Raw genomic sequence first — 11209 nt, 5'->3', positions numbered from 1 at the left:
GCTACATCAAATTTAGAATCTGTTTATTCGACACACACACACAAAACAAAACAAAAAACGAAGTCACGGCTAGGATTTACGCTATTTGGTGCTGTGTTTGTATATACAAAATCTCGCGAACGTATCTAACGGTAGCGTGGCCGAGTGGTCTAAGGCGCTGGATTTAGGCTCCAGTCATTTCGATGGCGTGGGTTCGAATCCCACCGCTGCCAGGACGGTTTTTACTTTTTTAATAATCCAATTTCAATTTTATTGTGGGGGAAACCAAACGTACGGTGGGTCGCTGCTAACATTCCCATATAACAGCGCTTCAACATTGCTTAATAGTCAATTGTTTATAATTTATCAATCAAATGAAACATTTAAACGTTAATTTTACTAAAATTTTTTATTTGATTACTTACAACATATCAATTAACAAATGACTGAATTAAATAAATGGATACACATGAATACATTTTGACTAATTTTTTTTACAACGGCAAAGCTAACTTGGCAAATAAAATGTTTTATTTTAATACAGTACAGCACTGCAATACAATAACGAATGCTCGTTTTTGATTGTATCTGCTATCATTTATTAAACGATTATATAATCAAATAAGAATATATACAAATTGTATTTATACATTTTACTGTTATTCATTTATCTCATTAAGAATTGTTAATAAATTCTTTGTTAACTATAAAAATTTTAAAAACATTTTGTAAAAAAAAAAAAAAAAAAAAAGTGTTTCACAAAACGAATCAGAAAAGTATGGAATGCGATACATCCATCCATTTTCTGAGCCGCTTCTCCACACTCGGGTCGCGGGCGTGTTGGGGCCTATCTCAGCTGTCATCAGGCAGGACCCAGGGTACACCCTGAACTGGTTGCCAGCCAATCGCAGGGCACATAGGAACAAACAACCATTCGCAGTCATGCCTACGGGCAATTTAGAGTCCCCAATTCATGCATGTTTCAGGGATGTGGGAGGAAACCGGAGAGCCCGGAGAAAACCCACACAGTCACAGGAGAACATGCAAACTCCACGCAGGCGGGGCCGGGGATTGAACCCGGGTCCTCAGAACTGTGAGGCTGACGCTCTTACCAGTCGGCCACCATGTCGCATGCGATATGCTAATAAAATAAAATTGATAAAGAAAATTTTATTACCCAAATATTACAGAACCCTTGATAATGTAAATTGTTGGTGAACTGGATTAAAAAACGGAGCAGGTCTTACGTATGATCCACTTTCCCTGCCCCTGAATAATTTTGTGTAGTGGTAGGAATTAAGTTTACAAAACAAGTGTTCAAACGTTTCTCCAGGTGTGCTTGTTTTTCAAAGAGATGTTCAAGATTAGACCCTTTGCAAACATTTTACAAGCCCCTTTGTTGTTTATTCACAAAGGATTGACGGGCGACAAACTCCAATTTTCGGATGGCCAGCTGTGTATCTTCGGCCGATATCCCCAAATGCCACACGGCTCTCACAGAATTGCCAAAATGACAGTACATGAGGACTTGTACCCCCTGGCCCAGCGCTTCCTCCTCTCCATCCTCCACCCGGGCCATGCGGTCGCAGAACTCCGCGGGACTCAGGGCGGGTTCTCGAATTTGGAAGCGCAGGATGTTCGTCTCCACGGCCGCCATGTCGACGGCGAATAGAAGCGGCTCGCATTTTTGCAAGGCTGTTAAGATGGAAAACAAACAAGCTGTTATGACGGCCATGGATGGAAGATTGTGCGCGGTGACAAAAAGAAACCTTGAGCGAAGGTTCTCGCGTTGTCGTGATCTTCTTGTAGTCGCTTGACCATCTGCAGCAAAGATACTTTTCCCGCCGCCGCTAGTATGCCGGCCTGCCGCATCCCACCGCCCAGAGCTTTACGGCACCTCACCGCACGCGATATGAAATCTCTGGGCCCAGCCAGCACGGTTCCCACCGGGGCACCCAGTCCCTATTGAATACACACGAAAAGGTTCAAGGAACCTCTTGGCCTTGCTACGAACATAGCAGTGAACTCAGCTCAACTAAGAGCAGCAGTTTTGCAGGGAGTGAAAAAGAGGCTTCATGCCGTTTAATGCCAATTCCAGTTGAGGTATACTGTCAAACTTCACATAAAACCAAAAAAAATTACACGTTGTATAGTTCAAACATGCACAACTTTGTCTTAAAGTCCACTCGCTTAATGCTAACACACGATGGGAAACGCTTCAGACGGGCTAACGAATAGCATCAGCGTCGCGGTGTTATACCGTTTGAACAACGGATATTTGAACACAAACGGTGGAGCAACACATGTAGACAGATGATGTAACAATCAGCAAATATTCTTTATCCCCTGCGAAGAACAACTCATATTACAGCAGCTTACTGAGGAGCTGAAACCGGCTAAATGTACAGTATATCCATGTCTGTATTATACTGCCCCAGGTGGCCAAGGCGCACATACCAGAAGGAGCAGCACAATTTCCATTGAATGGAAGCAAAAAAATGGGGCAAAACTGTTTAATTTCTTCACATTTAATTTAATTATGTCATTACAATATGTTTTTACACATTACAATATTGTAGTGTTATTGTTCTAATTGAAAAACACATTACAACCCTTTTGGGGTGGGGGGACTGGTGTGTATTGTATCAACCCACCTTGGAGAGACACACACTGACGGTGTGCGTGTGCTGCAGTATGTCCGCCGCCGACACGCCCAGGGCTACTGCCGCGTTCATCAGGCGCGCGCCGTCCATGTGCACCGACAGGCCGTGTTTGTCGGCGAGAGCTCGCACCTTTGGTCAGGAGAACGCAGAAGGAAGAGGATGTCATAACTGTCCTGTCACACGCGGACATCCAAAACATAACTGCTAACAAAAACAGCAGAAAAAATGTGGTCCCTCCACGATGTTGTGTGTTTATGTTCCAGGGAGCTATGCAACATATTAGTACCATCCAATCTTTCTCATTTCTCTCGGTTTTTTTTTTCAGACACGTCAAAGACTTAACTCTTGATCCCATTTGGACACTGCTGCTAACCAAAACAGCATCACCTACTGAGGCATGCCATCTCTCAGATTAAGTAGCAAGGCAATTAATTAATTCTGACCAGTTTACCTCGGTTTTCTCATCATTTAGATTGAAGACGCGATTGTTTGCACACGGACAGTCCATTGGTACACTACTGTTAACCAAAACAGCAGCACCTACCAAGGCACATAAACAGTCTATATGATGCACTAATAAGGTAATTTATCAATCCTGGGCATTCTTCCTCTGTTCATGCAGTTTTTGTTCATAAATACTATTGTTCACATATGAACAACCATTTGAATACTGTTGCTAACCAAAACAGCAGTATCTACAACCGCATTTCCACATAATAGTCCTATTTTTTCCCCTCTGAACTCAAGTTTCAGTTGTCATACATTCTAATTTACCAGCAACTGGATTAATATTATTCCCAAATTGCATGTAAGTAAAGGCCTCCCACCAATAGACGCCTCCCCCGTCTGCAGTTGAGTAAATAAACGTCCACCCTGGCCATTATATGCGCTCACACACCTCCTGCAGGAAGGGCAGTGGCATGACGCGTCCTCCCTGTATGTTGTGCGTGTTCTCCACGCAGATGAGGCGCGAGCGGGGATAGTGAGGGTCCGGGTAGTCGTGGCGGATCTTGGACTCCAGCTGGTCCAGGTCCAAGGTGCCATTGGCGAGGGTATTGGCCGTGGTGGCGTGCACGCCCGCCAGCTGCGTCGACATCCACATTAAACAATGAAACATCAATGTATTTAAAAAATACCCAAAAAATAGTATAAAGTGCGTCCCAAAACTACTGTCATTTAATCCATTTTGTTATGAGGCTGTAACACAACAACAACAACTTTCTGGATGCATACTGTATACAGAAGTTTGGAGTTTGTATTTCACCTGCGCGCTGCCTCCCTGCTCGTAGATGTGCAAATGGGATAGGTCGCCCACAATCATCTCATCGCCACGCTCCCTGCAGTGGACCATCACTGTTGTGATCAATGCAAAATGGACATTTCCACCTTACTGAAAAAAAACCAAAAATATTTCCGATAAAAGCGTCTCAAGTTACCCGCAATGAGGTTACTCATCGTTCCCGAAGGGACAAACAGCGCCGCCTCCATCCCAAACATGTCGGCTGCAATCTTCTGCAACTCTGCAACAGAGACGTGCCAAATACCCTTTTTAACAATGGCAATATTAAGGTACACATTGTATGACAAATACATTTAGGCGCCAGAAAAATAACCACAAGATCAAAGTCTTAGGGAGGGAACAGTGCAAAAGAAAACACACTTGACCTTGTTTTTTGGGGTTTAACAAAAATAAAATAATAATAATTATGTTAATTTCAAAATTCAACAAATGGAAAATAATATTATTAAATAAAATCCCCCCCAAATATTCAGGCTTATATTGAGCTTTTTTAAATTAAATTTTAAAATCTAAAATTTTAATAATGATTGTTTTTATTAAAAGATTAATACAGACTTGTTTCTTTTTTTTTTTTACTTCTTCAAATTTCTTTATAAATTAAATAAATCTAAAGCAACTGTATTTAATTTAAAACAATTAAATTATTGATTTAGGCTCATAAGTTGTTTTTCATTTTTGTTACTTTTTTTAAACTTGCTGTACAAATTCAATACATCCATAATGATTTTATTAAAGAAAAGTAAAAATAAATTAAATCAGTTTCCTGCAGTGCAGTTTTTGTATTTTTCAATTACATATTTTTTTATGAATTATGTATTGAATTAAAAATATGACATTACTTTGCTATTATCTATTTGATAAAAAATATGTATACAAATTTAATAAAATAAAAAACAAATACATAACTAAATGAATTCAGGGTTATCATCTGCTTTAATTTTATTTTATCAAGAAACCTGATTTAATTGAATAAAAACTCAATAAACAGTTAATAAAATGAATCCAGGCTCCTATTTTGCTCAAATAATGATTGATTGCAGAATACAAGAGAGATTCGTGCACTAATACACTGTCCCGTGACTGCTGGTTGCTAACAAGTTAACAGGCTAACTAACTCGTTCTAGGAGGCTACCGTTCACTGTGGGGTCTTCGCCCATCACATCGTCCCCGACCTCAGCCTCGGCCATGGCCCGGCGCATCGCCGCTCCGGGTTTGGTCACCGTGTCACTGCGGAGGTCCACCACCCGGACATGAGACGCCCGGCCGGGCTCGGAACGTCCGGAGCTCCCGCTGTTGTAGTAACTTCGCCTCCCGACATCTCGTCGAGCGAAGACCAGACCCCCAAAAAGAAACTTGGAGCAAAACGTTTTCAGGGACATCGTTGTTGCGTTGACGTCGATTCTGTTCAGTTTGTGATTGCACTTTGGATCGATTATATCGATAATCATTGACTTGCCTGCGAGCAGGACGGTTAATGGATGACCCAATAAGAATAGTTGGTCAACATTGCACAGCTCAATATCATCCACTAAGTGGCGCCACATACATATTATAAATACAAAGCAAATATACATATTAACATTTATATGCTTTTACTACATAGCGTCACCATTTTAATATATTATTTATATCTTAGCCATATTGTTTTATATTACACAGAATATTAGATATTATTCATATGAGCCTGTGATCTTTTTGAAAATAATATATTTGTATACTAAATATAGTATTGTTAACATTTGAATATATTATTTGGCTATTACCATGTATACAAAGTATTATTTAAATATTTTTATGTATAATACAGTGTAAAATGGAGTGCATTATTTACATTTAAGTAATAATAATAATAATAATAATAAACAAGTAATACTGTATATTTTATAATGTATTATATTATAGGAATCCAAGGATTTGTGGAAAATGGATGGATGGATGTATTAATCTTGAAGATTAAAATACATATGAAATTTTGTGTTGTAAATAAAATTTTATTTATTGTACAATAATCCATTCCTATGACATTGAAGATTAAAATAAATAATGTATCCATCCATCCATCAATCCATTTTCTTTTCCGGTTCTCCTCACTAGGGTCGCAGGCTGCCGCAGCCTATCCCAGCTATCGCCGGGGAGGAGGCGGGGTACACCCTGAACTGGTCGCCAGCCAATCGTAGGGCACATAGAAACAAACAACCATTCGCATTCATATCCACACCACTTTAGAGTCCTCAATCAACCTACCACGCATGTTTTTGGGACGTGGGAGGAAATCCGGAGTACCCGGAGAAAACCCACGCAGGCACGGGGAGAACATGCAAACTCCACACAGGCGGGGCCGGGATTTGAACCCCGGTCCCCAGAACTGTGAGGCAGATGTGCTAACCAGTCAACACCGCGGAAATAATATATGCATATAAAATATAATGTTATAAATATATTTTAATGCATTACTGCATGAATTATTAGATTAGATTAGATTAGATTAGATTAGATTAGATTAGATTAGATTAGATTAGATATGATTAGATATGATTAGATTAGATTAGAATTCGATTCGATTCGATTCATCTTCTGGATGCCAAATGTTGACATTAATAGAAGAAAAAAAACAAAGCACTCATTCTGCTTTATTTTGTCCTATTAACAAACGCTGTGTACGTAAATACACCTGTGTTCATGATGTCATGTTGCCAAAGTTAAATGGACCCCCCGAGTCCACCCTACCCTAACCGAACACCACCCAGATTCCTCAGGGCTGAGTGACAGACCTGTTCTGGGCACCACATTTGAACCACAGAAAGTACAGTTATCTGTTTCAAATGTAGGCAGTAAAAGTAAAACATCATCAGAAAAAAAATACAATGAAATACTCGCTGACATTTGTTATATCTGTTCTGTTTCAGGGCCTAAACAGTCACACAGAGAAAGACATCACTTGATAAAAACATTACTAACATTTTTGTCAGAGTTAAAATGTAGACAAATTGCATTACACAAGAGTAGCAGACATGGGAGAATGACCAACAACACACACAACACTCGCAGTGAGTGAGCGCCACACAAAGTCAGCATGATAACAAGTCAGCAACCAAATGTTAGCAAAACCTTTCAAATTGAGATGTCAAACTTGAAATAAACAGCAATTCCAGCAGACGCGAGTCAACTTAGCCACGCTTGACTCGGCCCGGTTAGTTGACATGTCAACACGGAACGCGAAAGTGCTGCGTAGCGTAGACATAAAGAACGCAGACATCCGTAGACATCTATGGAGACCGAGCTGGCGCGGTCGGATGCGAGGTCGCCAGTTTGGACGCTCAAATGTTGCGCCCCATTTGGTCCTATCTATTGCATTGAAGAGGAGCTACTGCACATGTCAAACTTTTAACGACAGTCAATGGGTAAAGGTTTTTGCGCCCCAAAGCGGATGTGCGTCACGAAAACAGACAGCAGAGATGAATGAAACTATTTGAGTCATCAGTATGTATATACTATTTATCCTGCTCATCTAAAAAAAAGATACAAAGTGGTGACTTTAGATATGAGTTTAATTCGTTCTGTGACCGCGCTCGTAACTCAAAACACTCCTATTTTAAATTAGCTTTACCCTTTGAAATGAATAGACATGCCATTCATCCATTCCAGCCCCGACCCCCACCCCAAACACAGAAAAATACACAAAAATCTTACGTTTTTTTGGTTTTTTTTTTATGAGAAGAATAGCATTGTAATATTGTACTTTGTAAAATAAAGCATACAGTAATGACATAATACGATAGAATAAAAAAGAATGAAGGTTATTTTTGTCACACTTTGCATCAATTGAATCACCTAACCCTAACCCTTGTGCTGCTGCCCAACTTGGCCACCTGGAAGGAGTATAAGACAGACAGGCAGGAGTGTACATGGCCATCAGTACACGAGATTTCGCAGCTCCTCGCAGAGGATATAGAATATATTGTATGGCCCTGTGTACTGCTATTGTACTGTTACTGTTGTTTATTGTCAAAACGTGTAGCTACATGACTTGTGTTCAAATATCAGTTTCTTAAAGGGTTATATATATGCATTACCTATCAAGTGTCAGTGTTAGCATTTTGACAGTAAACCTCAACTGGGAGTGGCATTAAACAGCTTGCAGAGGTTTTGAAGAATTGCTTACTATTTCCAAAGTGCGGCCTTTTGGGAAGTGAGTTGAGCTCACTGCCACCATATAGCGCTCGTATCTCAAGTTTGCGCTCGCAAGTCAAAGCAAAACATCGGCCGAATGACAGTTTGTATCTCGAAAAACTCCTAAGTCGGGTCACTCGTATCTCAAGGCACCACTGTCTTGACATATTTCAAAATATTGTTAATCTATTATAAATATTTATTTGTCTTCAAAGAAAGTAATAAAGCATGTTGACCACCATCAGTGGTGGGGCAACGCCCTAACGCCCTCTATTGACCGGCTGCCACCAACACACACACTCACACTCTTGTATGCTGCATGTGTCAAAATGTCAGCTGGCGTGGATCCATGAATCTGCTGGATCAAATTCCAGTCAAACACACACACACACTTCCCACTCTTGTGTGATTATAATCACTTGATAAGACTGTGTGTGTGTGTGTGTGTGTGTGCGTGCGCACGCGTGTGTGTGCGCGCGCGTGCGTGCGTGCGTGTGTGTGCAGTGCCAGTAAGCATGCCTGCTTGTAATGTAATGGCCATCCAGCTGCGTGACTCTCACACACACGCGTCTTTGTGGCCAGCGTCTTCCATGGCACACAGAGAAAATATTGAATAAGGCAGAAATTAAGCAGGAGAAATATTGACTCCATTCTGGGAAGCAGCAGTGAGGAGATGGCAACGCCTTTCCAATAAGCATAAAGCCTGCCGGGGGCCCGAAATAGAGCCCCCCTCCCCACCCACCACCCGTCCCTTCATTGCTTCTCTTTCACCATCACTTGTTCCACAAAAGCAGGTGTTTATTGGAAGTCTTCACACACACACACACACACACACACACAAACACACAAACTGAAGCAAAGATGCTCTTTGCTTAAAAGGTGTTGACATCAGTGCTTGAGACATGCTAACATCTGGTTCCCATTAAGCCCCCAACTACCCAGCCCTCCTCATTCATGTCTCTCACAAACACACACACACACACACACACGCACACACACATTCAAAATCACGAACACACATTTTCATCCCCCCCCAGACACACTCACTCACTCACTCACTCACACATACATTTACAACCACACACATTCACAAACACTCAAACACAGACACTGGCGCACTCTCACACAACCATGATCACTCTTCATAAACACCACAGACACTTTTTTACAAGGTAGTTCCCAAAGTGGCATAAATCAGCGCGTCCCACCCTCGGAGTGTGTCACCCGTCCAATAAAGTGTTGACAAAAGTATTGAGATGACAGAAAGTCTGCGGTTTGCGACCACGTCATTCATTACATGCCACAACGGTGATCGGGTGGTTGTGTTGCTTTCTCTTTATTGGTCGGGCTACATGTCATGGTCAGCCATTACATGCGGTGCCTGTGATTGTTTGGTTACTTCACTTACTCTTCATTGGTCAGGCTACATGTCAATCATTAGACTGAGTAATGGTGATTAGTTGGATAAATCACTTATTCCCTATTGGTCAGTCTACAGTACATGTGTGTTTTACAACCTTTAATGAGCCAAGACACATATTTCATATTCCATACTGTTCATCTACAGTATCTACGCCAGCAACGTATAGTGACAGGAGTAACGACGAAATGCTCTTCCACTCGATGTACGGAGATACATTCAATCTGTGTATCCACCTGTTGCCATTCATACAACAGAAGAGTAGCTTTGTGTTCAACTAAACAGGCCCAGATTTCATTCTGAATAAGTATATTTATGAGTAAGTTGAGAGAAAATCAGTATTCCAGTATACTTTTTGTGATATGTTTGCTTGGTGCTGTGAGATTTTTCCGATGTAAAACATCCGCCTTGCCTCCGAAGAGGTTAGGTAACACTGCATTGTAGTTTATCCCAATCCAGTGGTGATGAATGGCCACTCATTTGCGGCGGGACAAAGGGAGGAAAGTGTTTCCTCAGAATCCTTGCAGCGTTTCCCCCGCAACTACTTCTCCGTCAATTCAAGAAGCGTTTCGTGGCAAATCCGTGAATCATCTCCACGCGAGCGGCGCGCCATTTCCAGGAAATGTCCCCGGGCCTCGACCGGAACCAAGGTTAACCCGACCTCCCGGATTCCCGCCGCTCATTCAAAATGTCCTCCCTCGCTCTGACATCTGACACCTTAAATGGGCTGCCACGCTTCGTACAGTCATTCATTCACCAGACCTTCACTTCACCCTTTCTGTCATCTTTTCATTCCTCTTCTTCATCAGTCTTACCCCTCCGTCATCTCCCTCCCTCGCTTTTTCTCTGGGAAGTCACGTGACTTCTCTGAAGCTGAACCCTATAAACCAGCAGTACTTGGGGGCTCAGTGTCTGTACCTCGCTGTGATTGGCTCTTCATATGCCGCGCGCGCACACACACACGCACACACAGATGACCCCCTGTTTTCTTCTAACGGGAAAACGAAGCGTGGCCCCCTCACGTTAATGCAGAAGAAAGGCGGGAGGTGGGTGGGGGGTAAATAGAAGTATTCTGACTGTGAAGCGCTGTTTGTTTTCAGTGGAGTGTTCCCGGCGTTCCCAGCATCCCGGCCAGTTTTCATCCAGTGAAATCCCCCCGTCAGGGCCAAAGTTCACACACGCTAAATTGGACCGAGGTGGCGAAGATGTCGGGAAAAAGCACGGTTTCGCAAATCCCAAACCACACAAATTGACACATAACATTCCGGGTCGTGCGGCGAGACGTGCGGCGGACCGCTCCTTTCGATTGTTGGTCTAACAATTATTACCTCTGCCCAGCACGAAAAAACTTAGAAGAACAGTAGTAGCACGACTTATGAGCGACCCAATTTACAAGTTTTTACTGATTTTTTTGTCTTGAGTTACAAGCAAAATTTTGAGTACGAACCCTAGCTATGGCGGCAGCGAACAAGTTTGCCTCGAAGCCAAGCTGTTTATTGCCACTCCCAGATGAATTTCACTTTAAAACTACACATAAAACTGAGAATGACATGTTGTGTTTAACCAAAGCACATTCATTGTCTTATGAAAGCCTGCTAGCTTAATGCTAACACACAATGCAAAGCGCTATAGACAGGCTAACAAAACTAGCATTGATATGGCGGTAGTTCTAAACCT

At 41.9% G+C, this 11209-nt stretch overlaps 1 protein-coding gene and 1 non-coding gene across 2 annotated transcripts; one reads left to right on the top strand and one right to left on the bottom strand.

The window, feature by feature from the left end:
* The first annotated feature begins 130 nt into the window (after positions 1-130).
* trnal-uag (transfer RNA leucine (anticodon UAG)) lies at positions 131-212 on the top strand. Its single transcript has one exon. It is a non-coding gene; the product is annotated as a tRNA-Leu (tRNA).
* A 514-nt stretch (positions 213-726) lies between these two features.
* tha1 (threonine aldolase 1) lies at positions 727-5549 on the bottom strand. The gene is made up of 7 exons (XM_061706376.1): positions 5075-5549; positions 4079-4162; positions 3907-3995; positions 3541-3726; positions 2634-2771; positions 1749-1941; positions 727-1674 (listed from the first exon to the last, which is right to left on the bottom strand). Exons 1-7 carry the CDS (start codon positions 5514-5516, stop codon positions 1364-1366), a joined length of 1443 nt encoding a protein of 480 aa, XP_061562360.1. The 5' UTR covers positions 5517-5549; the 3' UTR covers positions 727-1363.
* Between the last annotated feature and the right edge of the window lie 5660 nt (positions 5550-11209).

Source organism: Phycodurus eques, chromosome 19 (assembly GCF_024500275.1).
Source record: "Phycodurus eques isolate BA_2022a chromosome 19, UOR_Pequ_1.1, whole genome shotgun sequence".
NCBI classification, from domain to species: Eukaryota; Metazoa; Chordata; class Actinopteri; order Syngnathiformes; family Syngnathidae; genus Phycodurus; species Phycodurus eques.
The sequence above is the reverse complement of the archived record's forward strand: the minus strand, read 5'-3'. Positions and strand labels throughout refer to the sequence as shown.

Excerpts from the sequence above, each read along its gene's own strand:
- tha1 (XM_061706376.1), bottom strand. The coding sequence starts at position 5,516 with ATGTATATTTGCTTTGTATTTATAATATGTATGTGGCGCCACTTAGTG. Across the intron at positions 3,996-4,078 it reads GATGAGTAACCTCATTGCGG|TGATGGTCCACTGCAGGGAG; the intron begins GTAACTTGAGAC and ends TGATCACAACAG. Across the intron at positions 1,942-2,633 it reads TCAGTGTGTGTCTCTCCAAG|GGACTGGGTGCCCCGGTGGG; the intron begins GTGGGTTGATAC and ends TGTATTCAATAG.